Here is a 25,662-nt window from a genome sequence, read left to right on the forward strand (position 1 = left end):
ATCTATCACCACCTGGAATTATCCAGGATGTTTCTAACAAACATCAAAAAGCTTTTATAGTTTATTTTTGAATCAGTAATTTAGAAGACAATGTATATTCAGAGTGATTAAAAAATTACAAATTCACTTACCTTGAAAATACCGACCCAATCCTTTTGGTGTGGTTGGATGTACTGGGTCAGAGTATAATGACATTCAAGATGTGCATTAGGAAGGTAACTTTTTGCCACATTTTGAAAGATAACATGAGCAAAGTTTGAAGTCTGTAGAGCAGTACTTGAAGATGGAACTTCTTGAAAGGATGACATGATGATCTGTAACAATATTAGAATTCATACTACTTCAGAAAAGTTATACTACAGGAATAGTCTAAGATGCTATAAATTTGTTGCACCTTCAAGAGAACTAAACTATGCGAGCCCTACAAAATAAATCTCTGTATTTACAGAAAATATATTCCATAATGAGTAGCTAGAGCACAAAATTCCATAAAGTACTCTGCACTGTCTAGACTACTGATAGGGATGAAAGAGTAGTTTGTCTTGCATGTCCAATGACAATCAGAAGAGTGAGCAGCATATCTAATGCTCCAGGTGTGTACCTCTGAATCCAATGATAGAAGGACTAAGGGGCAGGGACAAAGAGAGCTATGACATACAACCAACATTCTTCATGATGCTGATTGCTGTCATAAAGAGCAAGGGTGGCCTGCAGACTTTCATAACCTCCCCTCCCAACTGCTGCTGTTCTTTTTCTGGAGGGGAGGTCACTATATCTGGTGCCCCGCCTAGTATGGCAAGCAAGCAGGGAGGTCCAAGCTTCAGTTGCGGTAACTGAAAGTGCAGTTTGCTCATTTAAAAAAAAAAACCTCCACAAAAGTACTAGTTTCCTTCTAAGACATTAAATGGTTTATTAAGGAGCTTTCATATTGATTTCAATAGCACTACTCATAGTAATAAACTTAAGCACATGCACAATGGTTAAAAAGTCTGAAGCTTTACATCAAGTAATACTTTCTAGAGAGGAGGCAGAACATTTGAATGTTGCAATTTATTTTGTAACACTTTGTAGCTGCTGTTATTACAAATGATAGTAATTACCATTGAATACAAGCCTTGATTAAGATGACAAAGTAAACTCTTAGTAAAACATACTGTACCAGTAACTACACACCCAAAACTCACTGGAAATATTTCCAGGGGACTGACCAATTCTAGTTCCCATTTAAGTGAGGGGGAATATAATCAGGTCTTAGACTGTTCTCATCAACATTCCAGACTATTAATATTTTTAAAAATACTTAAAAAAATAAGAATTAGTTCCTTTTTTCAAATAAAATGGACTGGAATGAACAGATATTGCTCTGTCAAATCCAGTAATGGTTAAACTAAGATGTCTAACCCTAACCTCAAATGTCTTTAGCCTATTACCATCTGATTTAGCACAATACATGAAGCATGCATTCAAAAACAAGGTATTATTTTGGGAGATTAGACTTCGTTCAACACAGTTGTGCACTTACAACAACAAAAAAGGTAAAATAAGATTTTGAATTAATAATCCTCCCTGTTTGCAAGCTACAGGTGAAAAGTTAGCTTTTCAATGTAAATTGAAGTTTAATTACAGGTAAAGGAAAACACTAACATAACTTTGGAGAGACAAGAAAGGAGATGGTACCTAAAGTGTGTTTCATCTCTCTTTCTCTCTTAGCCACCATGGGATTAAAGAGCTGATCCCTCCTCAGTAATAATACAGTTTTAGTCCTTTGTATACTTGTTCAGTTCTCTCCTTTCACTGCCCTCCTTTCCCCCAGAATAACAGGAAGTAATATTTAAGAGATTCACCTTACATTTGAGCCAAAATATAAGTTCTATGAAAGCTAACTTTTATAAACTCAACAGTACAGTTTCCACTATTTTCTTCAAGTCTAATTAAAATATTTGTGTTTAGCAGTCCCCACAAGATTTGTTTGAAACCGGTTCATCATAGCAGGAATTGCAGGAAAATGGACATTATTGATTGTCACTGTCCAAGATAGGAGCATGCAAAAAATAACCAAAACAAGAGGACAGACAAGCAAGTTGTACTGCTAAAATTATTTCACTACTGAAAACGATACCTAAAATCTGCTAATGCCAAACACAAAATATATTAATTTCTTCAGACAGCCAAGCCAACCGGGCATGACCAATACGTTTACTGAAACCTGTTTGGGCATTTTTTTAAAACAAGCGAGGCTAATCCTTTACAAATCTGGATTTCTGTAGGTCGGCAGAATATGTCTAGGATGATTACTTACTGGCAGGAGAGTCTCTCTGGAGTTTGGAGGCAAGTGAAACCTATTTAGAGTTATAAGGCTGGCCCCAGAGACGTTGGGACGCAGGGTCTTTAACTCCGCTCAGGGTCAGCTGGCTTGGCTGCCAGGGAGAAGCATGGATATGGCTCGCTGCTGCCGTGCACTAGCCAGCGCGTCCCACAACACACTGCTGAACCTTAGGCACAGCTCGCCAGATAACAAGGGACCAGCTCCTCCCCCTCCTGCCGCAGCAGCCGGGCCCTCGGCGCACCGGACAGGCTTCCGCGTCAGCAGCCAGAGCGAGGCGCGACTGGCGCCGGGCAGCTCACCTTCCCCTCGGGCCCCCCCGCCGCCCGCCATGGACCCCACAGCCCCGCCCCTACTCCCCGACACAGCGGCGGCAGCCCCGCTCCCCCGTGCGAGCGGCGCCAGGCGGTTGGGCCGACACAGGCCGCGAGAGCGAGGGGCGGGGGGCGGACGCGGCTACGGCCGGTGACCGGACGGAACCAAGGAAGGTTGCTACGCGACTGACTATGTAGCGTCCCCCTCGCCCCACCGCCGGGCCCAGAGTGACGGGGCGCGAGCGCTGCGCCGCCCCGCACGGGCTAGGACAGGCCGGGAAGGCTCCTTACCTAGGCCGGGCACGGAGGACGCTGGGGACATCAACACAGCGCCGCAACCACCGCCATCAGCGTTCCTCGCTGGCGTGCCCCCGCACGTCACTTCCGGCCCCGCACCGGAACCGCCGGACGATAGCGGCGGGGGCTGGGCCCGCTGAGGGACAGCTGCGCACAGCCGCTCCCGCTCCTCCCGCAACCCCCCCGCCCTCCGCCAGCCCAGATCTATTGAAGTCCGGCCGTTAGTTCCTTACACCTCTCGCGGGTACGCTGCCGTGAGGGGCTGGCCCCCAGAGCCGCTGGGAGGTAGAAACCTCCGGCCCCATAGTGCTCGCTTCTGCCCCAAATACGCACACGGGCCTTGGGGATATGGGGCCCCAGAGCGCTCGCTTTCCCACGCACTGGGGGACACCCAGCACTATAGCACTCACCTGATCCTGGGGAGCCAGCCCCACAGCACTTTAGGCTTCACACTGACTCCTAATCACTCACGCTTCTCTTCCCCCTCTCGTGCACTTGCCCCACCCACATACATTCTCAATCCTGGAAAAACTAACTCCAACGCATTTCTCTCTCCCCACACATGCTGCCCACAGAAAGCAAGCCCCATCGCTCACTCCCCTGCCTCCAGATATACTGGCTTTGTCTAGACTGGCCAGTTTTTCCAGAAAATCAGTTTTTCCGGAAAAACTTGCCAGCTGTCTACACTGGCCACTTGAATTTCCACAAAAGCACGGACTTCCTGCTGTAAGAGATCAGTGCTTTTTGCGGAAATACTATACTGCTCCCGTTCAGGCAAAAGTCCCTTTTGCGCAAAACTGCCAGTGTAGTCAGCTGAGATTTGTTTTCCGCAAAAAAGCCCCGATCGCGAAAATGGCGCTTTTGCACAAAAAAGTCCTGATTGCATCTAGATTGGCCACGGACACTTTTCCGCAAAAAGTGCTTTTGCAGAAAAGCGTCCGTGCCAATCTAGACACACTTTTACAAAAATGCTTTTAACGGAAAACTTTTCCGTTAAAAGCATTTCCGGAAAATCATGGCAGTCTAGACGTAGCCCTAGTGAGTAGGTGGGTGGGAGAAGGAGTGCGAATGCTCAATCCCAAACACAGCCTTTACTCCCATGAATACAACTGCCACACCACTCAAATCAGTGCCAGCCCTAGACAAGGGCGATGAAGGCGGGGCCGTGGGCAATATACTGATGTGGGTGTATATGACTAGTCTAAGCAGAAGGGGAAACTGTAGCCAGTTCAGCTAGGATCAAGGAGGAAATAGACACTCACTCACTTGTCTCAGTGAAATAAAAGACAGGACTATGAAGCACTTTAAAGAGTGACAAGATGGAATCATCTTGTCAGTCTTTAAAGTGCTGCATAGTCCTGTCTTTTGTTTCAGCAAGACCAGACTAACACAGCTACATATCTATTACTATCTCACTTGTCTCAGGTAACTCCTCTGGTCTGGTGGAAGCACCGGCAGGAGAGGCTTCCCTGTTCTCCCTGGGACAGAAGGCTCCCTGTAGAAGCCATGGAGGGAGGGGGTAGTACAGGCTGTGCCGAAAGAGGCTCTGGGTGGACAGCTGAGTTTTGTGGGGACTGAAGAAGTGTGTCTGCAGCCTCTGTATTCTGGTTGGCTGGGGTTTAGAGCAGCCCTGCTATATGGGTGCACAGGAGTGGTTTGAGGCCAGCTGCAGCAGCTGGCACCCCTGCCTGCAAGGCCGTCAATGGCCATGACATAATAATTGGGTGCCCGGTTGCCCCGTGATGTCATCATTGGGCGCCCCAGGCCGGCAGCGCCCTAAGCTACCGCCTAGTGTGCCTGGGCTCACAGGCCACCCGTGTGGGTGCGTATTCACATGGAACAGGTCTAGGTCCATTCTCCCTTTTCTTTCCTTTTCCCCCTAATAGCCACTTGTCCAGGAAAGGGCTTTTCCCTGGCTCTGCCTGCAGGACTGGTGCACTGTGCACACATTTAACTCTGCAAAGTGAGCATCAAGCTAATCCAGGATTGTGTTGCAGCCTGACTGCAATCAAGTCACATCTCTACTCTGCAGAGAGGTGACACATAGGGAACATGCACTGGATCACATTACTCCCCCTGCCACCACCCAATTTTCTGCCAGCATCTGCTTGGCCAGCTCACTCCTTCCCTCTCCTGCTTGCTGGGGCTAGGACAGGAGAGATAAACAAGTAGCATATGCACAAAATAGCTGAGACTGGAGTAGCAGGGAGGAGGGAAGGCTGCTAAGGCTAGGTAAGGGAGGAAGGAACAGCTACTTTCCCATAGGGGAACTGAGGGAGAGGAGTGCACTACTAGGTGGGGAGAGGGTATTACACTTCAGTTGTTGGGGTATCTTTAAATTGAGGCCCCCCTTTTTGGGGGGAGTGCTGCTGCTTCCCCAATATGAGGCAGGGGGTGGGTACATAGGAGAAGGAAATGGGGACAGTAGGCAGTGTCTGCCTTGCTGGCTGAAACATCTTCCATTCAATTCTTGGTCACCTATCTACACTAAGGATGTTAAAGACTAGTCGACTAGTAATGTCCACTAGTCAATTCCCCTGCCCCCCTTCCCCCCCCCGCCTCTATAAAATAGAGGCAGTGAAGAGGTACTTCAAAGTGGTACCACTTTGAAACCCCAAGGCATCAGCTGTGCTGCAGGCTGCCCCTTTAAAACATCTCCTCTGTGGGTATTCAAAAGGGTAGTCCTAGAGCCGGGGGTCAGCTGGGGATTCCCAGCTGATCCCAGGCTCCCCGCTGCATTTTCCCCGGAACCCAGGATCAGCTGGGGACTCCCCAGCTGACCCTGGGCTCCCCTCCTGTCCCTTTGAATCACACTGAGGTGGTGTTTTAAAGGGGCAGCCTGATGCACAGCTGATCCTAAGATCACTTGCCCATATGTAACAAGCCCAGTTCAGAAGTTTATATCACTCAATTTTAATTCTAATAAGTTCTCAAGCAGCATTTTTTATTGCTTTCCCCATCTGTAAATAATTATTACTGATGGAAATATTTCAGGATGTGTGTGTACTGTGAAATCAACAGCTAATTTCTACGTTATTTACAAAAAATATCCTAGAAATGTCAGGTGCCTAAGTATCCTCTGCAATCATAGTTAAAGTTTCCTTTCCATGCCCTCCCCCCACCACAAAAATCTAATATGGCACCCCTGATGAGTCAGATATGGCCACAGGGCTGCAGGAGGGTCATGGGTGCAGGCAAGATGCAGCCTCCATCTGAAAACATGGAGCTTGCCTTGAGCTGGAGGCCAAGCACCAGGCATAAGGGGCAAGTGCAGCTGCAGCAGGGGAGCTGCCAGGACTTCTGCAGAGCAGCTCAAACTGTGGAGGCAGAACCACACTGAAGGGTGAATAACCCACATAGGTTTTTCATCCACTGTTTCATTTCACAATCAGGTGCCATTCAAAAATAGCAGCGTTCCTTTGGTGCCTCATAATCCATTCCCCATGAAGCTCTTAAAGGAAAGGCTTGGCCAAGAAGCACTGATAATGACAATTCCCAAGGGGCAGAGACAATAGCAGGGCCTGCACGGAGGGAAGCAAAGCACTGAACAGCTTCCTTCATGTGCCCCAATGAGGTGTCTTGTTCCTTAATCTGAGACTCCAATTCCACACCTTGTCTATGGAGAATACTATGACTCACAGTCTCATATGTCCCAATGTCACAGTTAGCAGCAGCAAAGGTGTGCAGCACTGCCTTTTGAATCCTAGCACTTAGTGAACAACATTTTGCATTCTTATTCATTAGTTTAGTGCTTAGTTTGACACTTAGCTATAATGTTATGACTTACAAAGTTGATTATGTTAATAAAATTGAATCAAATTGTGTCTGAGTAAATTTATGAAAACTTTTAAGATTAGCGCTTTATTTCTGAAATTTTCACTAATATACTTACTGAAGGGGTGCCAAAATACAAGTTCACCCAGAGCGCCATTTTCCTAAGGCCGGCTCTGACTCAAACTCCCCTTTCACACACATTATTACAGCAAGGTTTTGGGGGAGGGGTGGAAGCGACTAGTCAAGGCACTAGTCAACTATCCAATAAGCTTTTGCTTATCGGATAGTCGACTTGTCGCTTATATCCCTAGCTTGTATATTAATCAGAAAACCAATAAATATTTCTAAAGGAATTGGGAGAGCTATTTTTGTTTTATCTTTATCATTGAAGTCCTGCAAATCCATGGATATCCGCTTTATATCTGCAGGTATCTGTGGATATGCATGCAGATATTTGCGGCTCATTTTTGCAGATACAAATTTTTTATCTAGAACCTTGCAAATTTGAGGCATTTGCTTTCTATCCATGGATATCATTGCAGATATCTGTGGCTCACTCTTCTGGATACAGATGTGGATATAAATTTTGTATCCACACAGGGCTCTATTGATCATCCTTTTCTTTCCCACACTTTTTTCTGTGATGTGAGATGTTGAGGCTCTAGTTACAAGCCACTTTCATTGTTCTTCTTGAGCTGAAGCTCTAATATAGTTAGGGCCCTACCAAATTCATGGCCATGAAAAACCTGTCACAGACCATGAAATCTCGTCTTTTGTGTACTTTTAACCTATACAGTAGGGATATAAGAGTTTAATTGATTAACCAATAAGCTCATGCTTATTAATGGTTAAACTCTGCATGGGCTGGCAGTCAGCAGCCCCATAGGACCAGGAGTGGGGAGCTGGCAGCCCTGTGGTTAACCATGTAACTGATAGAATTTTGATTGGCTATACAATATTTTTATACCTTTTTTTACATCCCTACTATACAGATTTGGGTTCTAACCCAAAAGGGAGTTGCAGGGGTGGAGTGTGGCAAGGTGACTGCAGAGGGATCATGGTATTGCTACCCTTAGTTCTATGCTACATTCAGACCTAAGGGCTACAAAGTGGTGGCTGCTAAGGTGGTCCCAGCTCTGAAGGCAGCATGGCAGAGCAAAGGGTGGCAACACCATATCATGCCACCCTTACTTCTGCGCTGGTGCTGGTGGTGGCACTGCATTCAGACCTCAGCACCTGGCCAGCAGCTGTTCCTCACCAGTCCAGTTCTGAAGGCAGTGTCACTGCCAGCAGCAGCACAGAAGTAAGGGTAACAATACTGCAACGTCCCCTACAATAACTTTGTGACTGCCCTCAAAACCCTCTTTTGGGTCAAGACTCCAACAGTTAAATCTGAAACATCACGGTGTTGTAATAAGTATGTGAAATCATTAAATTTACTATCCTAAAATCCTATGACTGTGAAATTAACCAAAATGGACTGCGAATTTGGTAAATCCCTAATTATAGTGAAAGTTTTACAATTTATAGTCCCCAATGGTGAGTACAAATGCCGATGAAAATAATCAGTTTTGCCTTCACTTTGTATTGTTAACTCATACCATACTACTAGTTTTTGGTAGACTAATTTGAAACAGTTCTGTTTTCTAATAGAAAATTCCTTTTTACAGCTAATATTTCACACCTAATTTATACTTGCTGAAATAGTTTGTACGGTTACCCATTTTGAAATGAGCAGTTACCCAACACTGCAGGTTGTTTCTGTTAGGAGGAAAAATTGATGTCATCTATTTTATGTAATCCTATTTGTATGCAAAGTTCTGAACACAGGAATCAAACAATAGGAGGCAGTTTTTGGCTTTTTTCCACCTAGCACTCTGCCCAAAACACACACACTCCAACTTTTTCAGGGCCAAAATACAATGACTTGCTTACTTACTTCCTGCCTGTGTGACTGCACTGGGTGTTTCCACTCCCAGACAACATGCATACCTCCACCAAACAATACCCAGAGAAATTCCTCTGCCCCCACAGCTCAGTTTCTGATTTGGTCTGTGTTTTGGGTGGAGATCCTATTCAGAGATCTTACTTCAAAAATAATTTAACTGCTTCATAAGAACAACTTAAGAACATAAGAACGGGGTCAGACCAAAGGTCCATCCAGCCCAGTACCTTGTCTGCCGACAGTGGCCAATACCAGGTGCCCAAGAGGGAGTGAATCAAACAGGTAATGATCAAGCCATCTCCACCCTCTGACAAACAGAGGCTAGGGACACCATTCCTTACTCATACTGGCTAATAGCCATTAATGGACCTAACCTCCATGAATCTATCTAGTTCTCTTTTAAACCCTGTTATAGTCCTAGCCTTCACAACCTCCTCAGGCAAGGAGTTCCACAGATTGACTATGCACTGTGTGAAGAAGAACTTCCTTTTATTCGTTTTAAACCTGCTGCCCATTAGTTTCATTTGGTGGCCCCTAGTTCTTATATTATGGGAACAAGTAAATATCGTTTCCTTATTCACTTTCTCCACACCACTCGTGATTTTATATACCTCTTTCACAGTGATCTCCAACCTTTTTAAGCATGAGATCACTTTTTGAATTTAAGTGCAATCAAAGATCTACCTCACAGCCAAATATCCTTGCCCCACCTCCAGTGTGCCCCTTTTCTGAGGCCACACTCCTGCTCACTCCATCCTCTCTCCCTCCCCCACTTTCACCAGGCTGGGGCTGTGGGTTGGGGTGCAGACTCTGGCCTTGGATTAAGGGATCTGGAGTGTGAGAGGTGCTCTGAGTTGAACTTCGGGCAGGCAGTTGGGATGTCAGAGGGGGTTCTAGGTGCAGGCTCTGGGAAGGTGTTGGGATGTAGGGGTGCTCAGAGCTAGGTCAGGGGCTTGGGGTGCTGCAGGGGGTTCATGACTGGGGTAGGGTTTCGGGATGTGGGCTCCAGCTGGGCCCTACTGACCTCAGATGGCTCCTAGGTGGTGGCGCAGTGGGGCTAAGGCAGGCTCACCCCTGCCCTGGCCCTGCATCACTCCCAAAAGCAGCCAGCAAACTCCCTCCATCCCGAGCCCTATTGTGTCCCCTCTCTGCTCTGTGGAGATGGGATACATAGTGGGGGGGGGGGGGGGACACTGACAATAGCACCCTCCTCTCTCTCCCCTGCCCAACAAGCAGGAGGCTCCTGAGGGGACAGCTCCAAGAAGAGGGCAGGAGCTGCGCAGCAGTGCAGGGAGAGGCAGCTGAAGTGCTGTCCCTAGATAGCCTCTTGGCCAAACCTGTCAGGATCACCTGTCAGAGGCGCCAAGATCTACCAGTAGATCCCGATCTACTGGTTGGTGACCACTGCTCTATCATATCCCCCCTTAGTCACCTCTTTTCCAAACTGAAAAGTCCCAGTCTCTTCTTACATTTATCCTGAATGAAGGGTGGAAAGTTGGCTGTCAGTCACCAGCTTCAAGGATATTTCATTCAATCCCCATCATAAAAGTACTAAACAAGAAAAGACCTATTGCCTTGCACTATCTTTATGGATAGACAATAAAGAGAAAGTACAAGGATTAAAGAAAAATATTTTATTTGAATTTCTTCTAAGTAAGGCTGTTGATTACTGTAGCCAGACAGACCAACACCCCATCTCATCCATCTTATTTGCCTCTCTGAAGCATACAGGGCAGAGAAGTAGCAGTAAAATCAGCATAGTCTATGCTGGCTCATCTGATCCTGAGAAGCTGAAACATAGATATGAGGAGAGAGCGATTAAGGCAATAAGCTGGCCTTGAGGCTGCGAGAACTGCCACCGGCCGGCACCTATGTTGATTCGAACACACACAGTCCCTGGGAGAGGAATTTCCCACTGAGAAAAGAATCCCCAGTAATTCCAATTTAATCATCTCAATTCTCTCTTACAAGTGTAAATTAAGTTCACAACTCCCTTGTAAGAACTGGTCTCACAAAAGACAGACCAGCCCCATTTGGCATGACAGACAAGAAAGAGAAATACGTGACCCCATGAGTATAAAAGATAGGTCCAGCACACACTCACTTGGAGTGTCATTCTACTCTCTACCTGCTGGTCGGGTTAGGTGTTTGACCTCCCGAGGTTCTATGGGGACGCCCACCTCGTATTTTCGTCTTTCCTAGGAATTGAGGGACCAGCCCTGGCCTGACATGCTGGAGTCAAGAGGCACAGAAGGGGGTAAAAATTGTACCTGGATGTGGTCCTCTGTCTTAAGTGTACACATAGAAAGAGTAAGCTGTTATTTGGTACCATTATTTCTATTTTTCTATCTTTATCTTCTTTGTAACCATTTTTAAGATCTATATTTTGCTAGTAGTTAAGAAATAGAGCAATAGCCATTGTAACCATATGATTTATAAGCTTCTTTAATAAACCTGTAACTGTTTAAGTTTTAACCTGACTCCTTCAGTTGCTGTAACAGAACCAAGCACAATTTAAAAGAACTTCAGCCGGTCTTAAAGGGACAGATATAAGGAGCCCTGACCATCGGCTGACAATTACACAGTTTACTCATATGATTAACTAAAAAAGGGATTAAAAATTAAACATGCTTAATCACAGTTTTAATCATACTGTTAAACAATAGAAGTACCAATTGAAATGCATTACATATTTTTGGATTTTTTTCTACATGTTCAAATATATTGATTTCAACTGCACATCGACTACAAAGCATACAGTGCTCACTGCTCACTTAACATTATTTTGATTACAAATACTTGCACTATAAAATTCTCAATAGTATTTTTCAATTAACCTAATACAATGCAATGTAGTACAATCTCTTTGTTGTAAAAGTATAGGTTACAAATGTAGATTTGTTTCACATCTGTACTCAAAAACAAAATATAAAACTTTAGAGCCTACAAGTCCACTCAGTCCTATTTTTTGTTCAGCCAGTCACCAAGACAAATTATTAGAGATAATGCTGCCTATTTCTTATTCACAGTGTCACCTAAAATTAAGAACAGGCATTTCCATGAGCCTTTTGTAGCTGGCATTGAAACATATTTACATGCCAGGTATGCTAAACATTCATGTCCCTTCATGCTTCAGCCACTGTTCCAGAGCACATGCTTCCATACTGATGGCTCATTCAAAAATAATGCATTGGTAAAATTTGTGACTGAATTCTTTGGATGAGAATTGTATGTCTCCAACTCTGCTTTATCTGCATTCTGTTATATTTAATATTGTAGCAGTCTCAGATGATGATCCAGCACATGTTGTTAATTTTAAGAACACTTTCGCTACAGATTTGAAAAGACACAAAGAAGATACCAATGTGAGATTTCTAAAGATTGCTACTATACTCGACCTAAGGTTTAAGAATCAGAAGTGTCTTTCAAAATCTGAAAGGGATGAGATGTGAAGCATGCTTTCACAACTCTTAAAAGATCAACATTCCAATGAGGAAACTACAGATCCCAACCCACCAAAAAGGAAAATCACCCTTTTGCTTTTGGCATTTGACTCAGATGATGATAATTGACATGCATTGGTCTGCACTGCTTTGGATCATTATCAAGCAGAACCTGTCATCAGCATGGACATGTTCTCTAGAATGGTGACTGAAGCATGATGAGTCATGAATCTTTAGTACATCTGGCAGGTAAATATCTTGCAAACATAGCTATAACAGTGCCATGCAAACATCTGTTCTCACTTTCAGATGACATTGTAAACAAGAAGAGCATCATCTCCTGCAAAGGTAAGCAAACTTGTTTGTTCAGCCAATCGCTCAGACAAGAAGTAGAACTCCATGGACTTGTAGGTTCTAAAGCTTTCCATTATTTCGAGTGAAGTGAAAAAAAATACTACACGAAGGACCTCTCTGGTCCGGCAATATCATGGTTCCGTTGCCGGACCAAAAAGGGAGTAAGGGCTGGCTGGAAGTCTGGCAGCCAGTGCCAGGTGCTGTTAGCAGGGGCTGAGGAGCTCATCATTCTCTAGTCTTAATCCAAAGGGATATCAAGGAATCAAAATGATGTCAAAGACAAGCGAGTTTAAAAAAAGTTTATCATACAGAAATTCTTCAGAGTACCCATCCCCATTCGTAAAAAAGGAAAGGGTGTATTTTGGATCTGATTAAGTCCACATTGTATATTAACTATATCAAATGAAGACTGTTTATTTTAGAGCAACATGAGGTGTGATCATGTTCTTGTATCGCATCCAAAGAAAGAAATATTTCATGCCATGCAGCCTCTGCAGGAAGATAATAGGTTTTAATTTTTAGTTTCTAGTTTCATTTCCTAAATCAAATAATAATTTGCATCTTCAAAGTTCTGTACAAATAATCAATTATGTCTCAAATGCCTGTGAGATAAAGAAGTATAATCCCTAATCTGGGGTTTGAAATCTGAAGCACAGAAATGAGAATTTTTTTCAAACTTGATTAATTTAAGTACCTAACTTAATCATCCAGGTTAGGGTACTGAATGTATACTTAAAAATGGGATGAAAACATTATTTGTGTTTGAATCATGAATTGCACAGAACATAATAGTGCAATTTAGCAAGGTACAAATGATTTAAATATAGATTTTGACAATATTTGAAATCCAGAACAAAATCTGTAGATGGTAATTCAATAACATCCCCCATGCTTCTTAATAATATTGAGCACTTATATAGAGCATTTAAGCTAGGTCTACTTGGCCAAAATAGGATCATTACAGTCCACTATCCAGAGCGGGGTAGGTGAAAAATAGAGAATTTAAATGACTGCTCAAAGGTTAGATGGCAAGTTAGTGGAAGATTGTGAGTTCTTGTTGAAGGAACTTCTGTGTATGTACAACATTTTCCATTCTCAAAAGCACAGAGACATTCTGATGAAAAATATTAGTATGTTCTCACTAAGAATCATTAGAAAACTACAGAAAGATTCCTTGCAGGATATATTTTAATGAGAAAATATTTAAATATCTACTTCTGTGGTCATTTAATGAGCAAACCCATATGGGAGTTGACACAGCAAAAACAAACCCATGGCAGTGAATTTCAAAGTGACTCAGGTGTGTGCTGCTTGCATTGCAAGGCTAAAAATAGCAATATAGGCATTTTAGCTCAGGCGGAAACCCAGGCTTTGAGACCTCTCCCATTGCCAGGTTTCAGAGCCCTGGCACCAGCCAGAGCCCAAACATCTAACTGCTATTTTTAGACCTATAGCGCAAACTCTGAAAGTCTGAGTAAGCAGATTTGGGCAAGCTGTGAGTATTTAAGCTATAATGTAGATATCACCATAAAGACTGATTCACCTAGGATCCAGACTTTAATGCACTAGATCAGAATCATGCCTGGTGTTCGTGGGAATAATAGCTAGCAGCCCCAAGACTGCTTCCAGGCCACTGTCTTCTGGACATAGTGCACTGCTGTCATTAGTTACTTCTGCATTGGTTCATATACAAATATCTCCACTTCTAATAATAGTTCCTCCCAGAGATAAAGTAAAGATGGTAAAATATGGAAATCTTTGAAGATAATGTAGTACTGATACATACATAGTTACAGGAGCATATTTTCTCAACAATATGACTGCTGGAGGATCAACACTACGAATAGGAACAAAAGAAAGGGATTCATCATCCTATGAATAACTACTTTTTTAAAACAAGAGTTCCTTTAATAATTTGATGGCTGGAAATTAGAGATGGGACCCCCGCCCTCCCCCCAAAAAACTGTATCTTTGGGTAAACCTGTATTCAGGTCCAGATCCAAAAGTCTTGTTTGATACCTGTCTCCATCACTGAATGAAACAAAACTATGGAAGGCTTTGATCTAGAGCTCAGTTTTTCCATTCAGGCTCCTCTCTGCTTTATACATATTGAAAAAAAAAAAAAAAAACCACCACACACACACACTAAACCAATCACAGTATATCTCTAAGTATACTCAAGAAATGGTACTGTATACTGTGGTTAAATAGTGTAAGGGCATAACTTAGTGCTACTGATGAAGTTTGGAATTGATTTGTGTAGGTTCCAATGATTCCACTTAGTTGTAATCCTGCCCCTTTGCCAACCCCCATTAAAGACTGGGGCTGCTATTAAACATAAAAGATATGCATCACCCACTAAAACAGGAACTCTTTCTAGTTATGTTGTAAAGTATACCTTCTAATTAACTCCTGTATCTAAGATCATTTTATAGAAAATTAATAGTTACATTATTGTGAGTGTCACATTGTTACAAATAATATTCTTATGTTGCTGACTGTTTAATTTCTGAACATTAAAAAGTCTAAAGTGCTTACAGATTTTACTTTCAAAAAAGATTGGGGGGGACTCCTTTGGAACATATTAGAAATCACATATTGCTAACATTCCTTATTAAGAAGAACGTTTCTGTATGTGTACTTTGGATTTCTTTTCAGCGCTTAATTGGAATCGATGAAGAAAAGCTATTCAAAAGCTGCCAGGATGTTTAAATCTGCATGAGTGAGATTGATGAAATTTGTGACTTTTCCCATAAGAGTATAGGTGAGAGCAGACATGTTAATTTTGTGTGTGTGCATGCATGTGTGTATGGGAAAGAAAGAGAGAGCTTACTCCTAAGGTGTGAGACTTGGCAGCTTTGCACTGTACAATGGGCATAAGAAACCACATTTCTGTAAATGACCACATTTGAATTGCTGTTATTTCACAGTTGGATTACTGTATTGTTAAAGTGAAAAGGAATGTTTTTAATAAATCCAAATAATGAAGTAAATGCTAGCACACACTGTGTCTTCGCTCTCTGGGGTGTAATTAATATATGTGCACTGGAGATCCAGGTCTGGTGGAGTGTTTAATTTCTTATTTATAGTATTTTCTACTTTTAGCACACCTCCTACTGGCACATAAAGAACTGCATGTAAATGACCACTAAGTAGGTGTTATTTAAATTTTAACAAATATAAAACAGGTATTTGTAGGCATGCTTTATATGGCATGATCGATTTACTGCTTTCACCAGCCTTATATCTTTCTGTATTCTGTCTGAAAGTAATGAGAAGCTATGCTCCCAAAAAGCAAATCTTTTATATTCAGATTCAGAGAAGTCACATGTGGCATATCATATACAGCACTGTAAGTTATAATAGTGAGGGCTAAAACAAACAAAAATCCAGGAGCTTTGGAAGGGATATAAACTCTTCTGGATCAGGGCACAACGCCCAAGCCATAACTCAGTGGTTTTCAACGTGTGGTCCACAGAACACCTGGGGGTTCATAGACTGTCTAAGGGGGGCATGAAAAGTTGTCATTTCCTCATCACTGGAAATTTTTAGGGGCCTGAAAATGAAAAAAGATTGAAAACTACTGCCCCAACTGATGAAAATTTAAGCAGAAACTTTCCCTCTGGGAATACCTAGTTCCTCTGAATGCTCTTAGTCCTATACCTTTTTTTGCTACTTATAAGTGGTTTTGATTATCCTGCATCACTTAATTGCGTAGCTGAAGTCGAAATACCTTGACTCGGTGCTGTCCACACTGCAGGAAGCCGAAGGGAGCACACTCTGCCTTTGACTCCTTTGACCAGCTCCTACCTGTACCCCCACAATGCTACCTCCAATACAGAGGCAGCAGCATGGGCCAGCAGCAGCCCCTGTCTCCGGGGGGCCAGAGCTCCTCATAGACAGAGGCTGTGCTGGCATCCCATGGATCAGTCTCTGTCTGAGCTCTTACTACATTTTAAACGTAGTGCTAGATTGGTCCCAGACCTGGCACAAGCCCGGACAAAGGATGTTTAATCGAAATTTATTAGCTAATTGAATAGTTGATAAGGGCACCTCCGCCTCTGAATTTCGCCTTCAAAGGCGAAAGTGCTGCAGGGAGCACAGGGCCAGCGGGGGACTGAAGTAGTCCTCCACTGGTCCAGTGCTCCCCACGGTGTTTCAACGTGGCAGCATCGCATTGAGTCTGGGGCTGAGGACTCAGAGTGCCCAGCTGACCCTGGGCTCCACGCAGCACTCTCCAGCTGGCCCTGGGCTGCACGCAGTATTTCAAACTGGCAGCGCCACACGAAGCCCAGGGTCTAGTCCCGGGTTCCACGCGGTGCTGCCACTTTGAAGCACCCTTTCCTCTTCCTCCCCCTTGCTACCTCTTTCTGATAGAAACAGCAAAGGGGGGGGGGGGGAAAAGCGACTAGTCGGTCACTATCCAACAAGCATTTGCTTATCGGATAGTCAACTAGTTGTTCACATCCCTAGCCCAGACTGAGCCGGTTTTGGTCAGTCCTGGCTTGCTCCAGATCCACAACCTACCCCCGCTGCAGCTCTGCAGTTTAAATGTTGTAGAAGCTGGGCTGCCTGTGTGCCCAGCTCTTTAAATATAGTAAGAGCTGGGCATACAGGCAGCCCAGCTTCTACAACATTTAAACTGCAGAGCTGCAGTAGGGGGTAGCTTCTAGACCTGGCATGAGCAGGGACCGAGTGCCTTCCTTTATCAACTAATCATGTAGTCGATACAAACTATATCAACTACACCAGGCCTGGGAAAACTACACATGCCAAGCTACCGGATCTGACCCTTGGACGCAGCAGGAAAGTTCAGGCAAACGCCTTTGCTGCTTGCCCCGCCCCCACATGCCACTCAGAAAAGTGGCTGCCAGGCCATGTGTATTTTACAAACTGTGAACAGGGGGAAGGAAGAGTGGTACTTCATGGCTGCTCCCTCCCACAGCACAATCCTGCTGGCCAGTTTTTGGCCAATGGGAGCTTCCTGTTTTATGATGTAGTAATATTTATAGAAACTGCTTTGCGTTGATAAAGTGCCTTTCATTTGGGGTCTCAAAATACCTTAATTATTAAGTGCGTCTACTGTGCAGCTAGAAGTGCTAAAAATGGGTAGTGACTCAGGCTAGCTGCCCAAGTACAAACCTGTTTGCTCCTCTGGGTGCAGACTTGGTGGCAGCTTCAGCTAGTTTCCACATTTGCTACACCCTAGCTACACTGTTATTCGAATAGAGCTAGTGCATTTCAATAAACTCTGGAGATTTTCAAAAGGAGGGGGATAGAGATTTGTCTTTGATGGTTAAACTCTTACATCTCTAAAAACAAACTTTGAGCATTTCTGATGAGGGTTTTCAGACGGAAAAGCTCAACTGGGATGGCCAAGCTGAGTTTCTCCATGCAATTCACTCTGAGCAGAGAGAATGCTGCCAGAATGTCTCAGAAATGTCCAGGAAGAACGTGTTTGCCCTTATTATAATGTTTATTCAGAAAAGAGGAGCATTTGATATTTTGAGCTCCCTCTTCACATCTAAACCATGAGGCTAGTATTATTCCCTTTAAAGATACAATATACCATTGACGGAACAGAACCTTTAAAGCCAATTACATTTTGGCAATCTTCCTACTTCTGGCAAAAAGTCACACTTGTTAACAGTTCCCCTTTCAGTATGCATTTGCAACATAATCACTGATTTCTGGAAAACTTATTTAGCATTTACAGATTTTCAACTCTAATGAATTTCTTTTTATAGACACTGGATTTTACTGTAATATTTTAAAAGTATCGCAGTAGTTCTATTTGATGCACCCAGAAAGTGTATGCACCCAGATACTTAAGATTGGGATGGGGGGAATGTTATAGTGTATGAAAATAAGCCCTGCAAATAATAAATATTGCAAGTATACATTTTAAGTGTGAAACAATTTCAGAAATCATCACACATCTTTTTATGAAACATTATCCTATTAGGTAGGACTTTAAAGATATTGCTGCTATATTGACTAGACAAGAACATGTTTGTCCCAGGATCTAATACAAGTGAAAGCTTCATCGCTATTTACTTCAAACAAAATCATTTTGGAATTTAACAAAGCTTTTTTCTGCATTTTGTGGGGAAAGAATGTGATTAGCTTGGCAGAGAAATGAGAGACATATAAAAATAAATTAACTAGGAGAGTGTGTTTTAGATTACAAACTGTACTAAAAGTGAAGTTATATATTTTTCAACAAAATGAGCTAACTTTATAATAAACTACTAAAAGTTCAAAACATCACTAGAGGGTATTTTAGGGGAAAAGCAGCTTAAAAAAAGAAGTAGGTAAATTATGTTCAAAAGCTTCAGAAGGGTAGCCGAGTTAGTTTGTAACAGGAAAAACTTAAAAAACAGCAAATAGTCTAGTAGCACCTTAAAGACTATTTGTTTTGTTAGTCTTTAAGGTGCTACTAAACTATTTGTTGTTTTTTAAGTTTTTCTTTTTTTACGTCTATAATGTAGTTGTCCTGCATTTGCTAGTTTCCTTCTCAAACTTGCTATTCCAGAATGCCTGTGTTGGTGTCCTATGATCAACTTGGGAAAAGAGGATCTAGTTAATCTAATCTAGACTAAAGTATTTCTAATGTGCCTTTCTCTGTAATATGTGCAAACTCCAAAAGCTACATAAGAGGTGTAGTAGTCAGATGTCACAATTGTGGTGTCCTGACTGGTCTCCTGCTCAGTCAGTGTTTTGAGAGATCTGACTACGGATGGGGATGCAGGACCTGGGGACTCCCCCACATTCCATGACAGAAGCACAGTCTTAATTGGGTCTGGCACAATGTGGGCAGGTGGGTAGTGGAGGGAAACAGCCCCGGCTAGGGCTGGCAATGGGGAGTGCAGCCCCAGCCAGGGCTGTAGTCAGCGGGACTGACAGCTGGGCCCATAGCCCAGGACGGCATCATGCAGGGGGTATAGACATAGCCAAGGTTGGTGGTAGTGGAACGGACTCCTGGCCAGGGCCGGTGCGGTAGAGGATGCAAAACTGGCCACGGTTGGCACGGGGGAGGGGGGCCTGCCACGGAGTTTCAAAACAGCAGTGCTGCACGGAGCCCAGGTGTGGGCTCCATGCAGTGCTGCCACTTTGAAGTACCCTCTCCCTCCCCATCTACTTTGCTGCCTCTATCGGAGGGCGGGGGGGAGGAATCAACTAGTCCTTAACAACCTTAAGTGAGAGCTCCTTCTACCATTTAGGCCGGACAAAGACAGCAATGTAAGATACAACCTTATATACAGGTACAGACAAGTTACACATCACTCCTGATGTATCAGGTTGCCACCCTCTGATGTTACCTAGATAACACCCATCACCATGTGTGACGGACCAGATCGGGTCTGGGCACAGCTGAGGGCGTCCGCTCAGGGTGAAATGCTCAAATTCAGGGCTCTCTATAGCCTCCCAAACTGGAGACCTTCCCAAACAGGCCACAAACCAGTTCCACAGAGCGCTTCAGCTGCCTGCCTGAAGCCTCTCGAGCAAAACCCCTCCAACACCCCAGCAATATCCGTGCCCCAGATGGCCCTGGGCCTCATACACAGGAGAGGAGTTTTAGAATCCAATCTCACCTTCCCCGAACAAGTTCTGTCCGGTTCCAAGAAACCAGCCACAGTTGCTAGGTCAATATACACTCTGGATCTTACCCACAAATCACGCTGAGCCAGTCCTTTAGAATCTAATATCTAAAGGTTTATTATTAAGGGAAAGGAAAGCATGAGAGTAAGGTTGTTAAAGTATCATACATTACATGCATTGAATTTCCCAGTTCTCGATGCAGGCTCGCAGCAGAGATGTTATAATTGCTGGCTTAAAAGTCCTTGGTGTATATCCTATGCCAGGATGGGTCCACAGTTCTTCCCGGCTCGTGATTCCCTGCGAGGTTGCATCTGGGGTCAGGAGCAGATCTGGAGACCAAGATGGAGTCGGCCACATGGCCTATTTATCTCCCCTCCTGGCTTCTTCCAAGCTGGAGAGAGTCAGATGATCTCTGACCAGGCACCTAGATTTCTTCATAGGTGGGTCTCTGGTACTTAAGAGACCTATTGTCCCTGGAGCCTTGCTAATTAGCATGTCCATAGGCAGAGCCCGTTGCTCAACCACATACAGAGAAACTTCCAGTCTCCATACAGAGTACGTATTCATAACTCCACACACAGCCATTATACCGATATATGAAGAGCATATACAGAATCAGTAGAAAGTAAGCTTTTGTTTGACACCTCACATGGCCCTCTTTGTACCAACTTTTGGGGCAAACACTCCCCCATGGACGCAGCAGTGACCTGGCCGCTTCCCTTAAGCTCCGGTAAAGTGACACCATGCACCTCGTAGTTAAATTAGTGCATCTCTACCCATCATGCTGTCATTTTAGACCCTTTCCTGAACCTGAGTTAATATGTCCTGTTATTTGGGGGGACTGTGTGGGTAACAAAGCGTAGCTGTTAATGTCTGTGCTTCTAAATAGTTAAAAGTGGAATTGGTATCATAATCAAATTAATTTTAAAATGTTTGGTAAAAATTATGTTACTACCTCTTTTGCTTAAACAGTGTTCAGCAAGGGAAAGCAATACAACTTCACATGGAAGATTGTGAGCATCTATTTTAGCAGTTAAGCATTATCTTTAGTATAACATATTAGTTAAGCATCTCAAGTGAAAATGAATGTCTATACAACAAATGCTTACAAGAGGGCACAGTTAAGGTTATATGTGCACATTGACAACTCAAAGGTTTGGATTTCATGGTTTTTAAGTGCTACACTTATTGCAAGAGGTGCATTAAAATTAGTAAGGTGAGGGCCTGAAACATAGGCTTATGTATCAGAAGCCCGGTGTGAGGCCTAGGCAACAATGGTCAAAACTTGGCTAATATAAAGCAAAGCTAAGCTGTGAGCAAGAGGCAGGCCCTTGAGCATGGAACTTGGCATGAACAGGGCTGAGAGTGTAAAATACTAATGATAATACGTACATGTGTAGAACAGTAATTGGTACTAGGTACCTGTTGTAAAACACTAATTGGTACAGGGCCTACGTTAAAAGCACATTACAGAAGGATGGTAACACCAACTCGTTATAAATATTGGTGGCCACACACTGCCTCTCATCTTAGTCACCACTGCATTATACCTTGTGTAGTCATTTACAGGGCTTGACAAGTGGCGGCAAGCCCTGCTTGCCAGCTGCGCGGTTTGGCACGCTGCGTGTGTGCAGACCGTGCTGCGCATGCACTGATCATGCTGCGGCACCGTGCCAGGCTAAAATCTACTCACCACGGGCGAGTAGACTGCCCTAATTGTCGAGCCCTGGTCATACACACCTGTGGAGTTACACCACTGATGAGTTTGGCACTGAGCACACAGAATGGACAATGTGTAATGAATGAGCCAGGGAGCCAGAACACATTCAGTATACAAGATGGACAATGAATGCAAGAGAAGTCCACTCACGTAACACCAAGGATACAAAAAAACAGCATAGCTGCCGCCTCCTTTTTGCATTGTTCAACCTTCACAAGAGGAAACGGCTTTTTCTAATAACGTAACTGGACCTGACCTAATCCTCTGTGGTTTTGCATGTTTTGTAGTCATTTACACCCAAGGGTATAAAATACTAGCAAGTCAGAATGACTCCAGATCTCTTGGCTCCTATTCTGTTGTCTTAACCACAGTGTCATGGTTTCACCTCCGGCAGCCCTTTACCACATCATGTGCAACTATTTACTAGGCAATTCAACTGTGTGTCTCACACAGATGACTATGTAAAAGTAGTTTTATTGTATAGACAGTACAGCTAAGCATGTATTTTAGGCATACTCTTTCTGTGAAGAAATATGGGTGTGTGTGTGTAAAAATTCTGCTTTTGAAAGATGTGGGTTCTGTTCCTGCTTATAACTCTACTAGAAGATTTATCGAGTATTGCTTGGGTCCTTATCTCAAATTTTTTTTTTTGGGGGGGGGGGATAAAATGAAAATGTACATTCTTCATTTAAGTTATTGCTCTGATAAGAGGAAATTGTATATCAAAAAGGGATGTTAGATTGCGTGTAAATGAACAGTTGTGTAACCGCATCAAATTTTATCCATTACACAACTATTCAATAGTTCCCAGGGGTAGGGCCAGCAGCCAGTGTGCTCTCAGCCCCATTCCTGGGAGCCTCCTGCCACCCCACGCTGCTGACTCTCTATCAAAGGCACCAGCACAGGATGGCAGGTGGGCAAGGCCGGCTTTAGGAAGTACAGGGCCCAACTTGAACAGTTTCAACAGGGCCCCAGCAGCCAGGATATTTTGTTGAGTAAAAAAAACAAAAAACAAAAACACTGCACATAAAAGTTTTGACAGGGTTTCGAAGAGTCACAGCCCCTTTAAATCCCCAGCTACCCGGCAGAATCATGTCTCACCTTCCTGCTCCCCACCCAGCTCCGCCAGGCACACAGGTACTGCCGTTTTGTCTGGGCTTTGTTTGGCAAAATTTTTCAGTATATTGCGTAACTCTAACCTCTTCATTACTTCGCATTCAATTAACATGATTGCCAAACTGTTTAATAGGTCTTCCTGCATTGTTGATCACAAATATGTTTTAATTAGATTTAGCTTCAAGAAGCTCCTTTCTCCTGAGGCTACAGTTACCGGAATAGTCAGTAAGATTCGAATTGCTATAAATAAATTTGGAAATGCTGTTGATCGGTTATTATATGCAAGAAATTGAAGCATTTATAGGAGGTTTCTACAATCAGATGGAAGAATTGGCTTCAACGCTTCCAGTTCTTCACAAAGCATGTAGCCATTTATGTCAACTGATTTTACAGTTGAAACTTGTTCATTTTCCTGCACTAGTTTCACATCTGTCAATGCGAGTTCCAGATCTGCAGCAGATTTTCGTATGGTGTCCTTCGGGAAGATTTTTAAATTTGCATAAATATCCAAATAAACTCACAGGCTTTTGTAACTGTTCAAACCTTGGTTCAAGTAACTGTAAAGCTTTGTCTAACACTTGATTGAAGCATTGCACTCTGTAAGCTTCTTTTGGATCAGAAAAAGGCTCGTCTGCAGAGTCGTACTCAAATTGTTTTTTTCATTTGCAGAAGCGTTTAGTCTGGAATACTGGAGTCACACCTAGATCTTTGGCAAGTTTATTGGCACCAATTAACACTTCTTGAAAACCCTTCTCTCTGTATGTTTTTAACCAGTTACAAAGATTTTCAAATGAAGAAACTCCTGCAGAAATATCCATTGGATCACTCTGTAGCTCTTAACTCACAGAATTCACTTGAGAAAGTAAATCATGCCAGAAAACTAGTGAAACCAAAAACTTATAATCCTTCATTTGAATAGCCAGCGATTCTGCTTCACTTTTTGCTTGAGCATCATCAATTGTTTCTGCTACCTCTATGAGTGCATCATAAAACTCCCCTGCTTGGTACCCCAGAGCTTTGACGCTTTGCATTCTACATTTCCATCGTGTTTTGCAAAGAGTCTTTACAGAAAGGCCAGTAACATGTTTTCTAAAACTAGTCCATCTTTTAGTAGATGCAGAAAAAAGGACGTAAATACACTGCAAAGCTCCAAAGAAACTCATCGAACCTGGACATGTTTTGGCCATGTCTCCCAAAATGAGATTATAGTTGTGACATGCACATCGTGTAAAAAAAGCTCTTGGGTTTGTTTTCAAAAGTCGTGCTTGTACAGCTGATATGAAGGGAAACATATTTGCGCCGTTGTCATAGCCCTGCCCACAGATATTTGCAACGTTCAATCCCAAGTCTTCGAGTTCACTTAAAAGGATATTGTACAAATATTCACCTGTGCTGCTTTCTACTACTATGAACTTAATGAAATGTACATATACTCCTGCCGGAATATTTGGTGATACACCATCAGCCACATACCAAATTGTCAATGACATTTGTTCTTGATGACTAATGTCAGAAGTTCAGTCGAGTATAATAGCAAAATACTTAGCAGCCTTAATTCGAGCTATTATTTCATGTTTAACAGCATTGCCCACAACACTAATAAGTTCGTTTTGAATGTTTTTTTCCTAAATAACGGTCATGTACTTCTTTTTTCTTGATTCTTTGTAAATGTTCCTGCATCACTAGGTCAAACTTTACCATTTAGGAGGTTGGCAGAATGTAGGGCACTGAGGGTACATCTCCCTAGTTTGAGCTAGGGATGCAAATTGGAGACCGAAATTGCTAATGAAGAGGGGATTTAAATATCCCACACTTCATTAGCAGTATCTCGCCCACGCGTTATTCCACTCAACAACTGATTCGAACCACGAAGTGCGCTCCGGGACGCATTAGTTCGAACCAAGAGGTTTGATTCGAACTAACGTTACTCCTCAAATAATGAGGGGACAGCCTCACCACAGCCTGGGTCCAGCCACAGCACACAGCTGGAGGTGTAGCCATGAAGAATGCTGCGGTCTGGTAGTCAGGGATTCACAGCCCGCCATCGGTCCATGGATCAGTGGTTGGGAACCACTGCCTTGGGCAATCCCTACCTGTTCTGACATCATGCAGCATCCCAGAAGTGGCCAGCAGCAGGTCCAGCTCTTAGGCAGTAAGGCCACAGGGCTCCCCATGCTGTCCCTACACTGAAATTGACTAGAAACCAGCCAATAGGAGCTGGGGCAGGCCAGTGCCTGCAGGTAAGAGTTGTGCGTAGCTGCTTGCATGCCTCCACCTAGGAGCTGGACCTGTTGCTGGCTGCTTCTGGGGCACTGTATGGTCAATGGTGCCAAGATAAGCAGGAAGCCTGCCTTTGAACCTCTGCTAACTAAAGGCTATGGGAGGTAAGCCCATTACCCAACCCTGTGCCCCAATCCCCTGCCCCAGCCCTGACCCCCCCAACCCATAATCTCCTCCACTCTATATCCCTCATCCACGACTCCATCTCATAGCCTGCATCACCAGCCCTAACCCCATCCTGCACCCAACCTCCTATCCCAGCCCAGAGACCCTCCTGCACCATGAACCCCTCATCCCCAGTCCCGCTTGACAGCCCTCACCCAAGCCCTAAACCCTTTCTTGTACCCCCAAATCCCTTATCCCCAGCTCCGCTGGGTCTCAGGCATCAACAATTTTCTTCAATTGGGTCCCCAGAAAAAAAAGTTTGAAAACCACTGAGTTTATTAAAGCTTTAACTTTATTGCCAAATGACCCTTAGTTCCTATACTGTATAA

At 43.6% G+C, this 25,662-nt stretch overlaps 1 protein-coding gene across 4 annotated transcripts in view; it reads right to left on the reverse strand.

Moving 5' to 3' along the window:
* The window catches only part of TAX1BP1 (Tax1 binding protein 1), a 106,578-nt gene that overhangs the window by 78,611 nt on the left and 2,305 nt on the right, over positions 1–25,662 (reverse strand). For 2 of the 4 annotated variants that reach the window (XM_075922161.2, XM_075922159.2), the window contains exons 1-2: positions 2,929–3,086; positions 132–314 (exon numbers count right to left, since the gene is read on the reverse strand). In XM_075922161.2, coding sequence (XP_075778276.2) covers positions 132–308 — 177 coding nt within the window. In that variant the 5' untranslated portion in view covers positions 309–314; positions 2,929–3,086. Of the gene's footprint in view, positions 1–131; positions 315–2,299; positions 2,616–2,928; positions 3,087–25,662 lie in introns of those variants that run through there. The other 2 variants (XM_014578653.4, XM_075922160.2) reach the window with 2 other exon arrangements.

The sequence above is a fragment of the Pelodiscus sinensis genome, chromosome 2 (assembly GCF_052426305.1).
Source record: "Pelodiscus sinensis isolate ZL-2025 chromosome 2, ASM5242630v1, whole genome shotgun sequence".
In the NCBI taxonomy this organism is placed as follows: Eukaryota; Metazoa; Chordata; order Testudines; family Trionychidae; genus Pelodiscus; species Pelodiscus sinensis.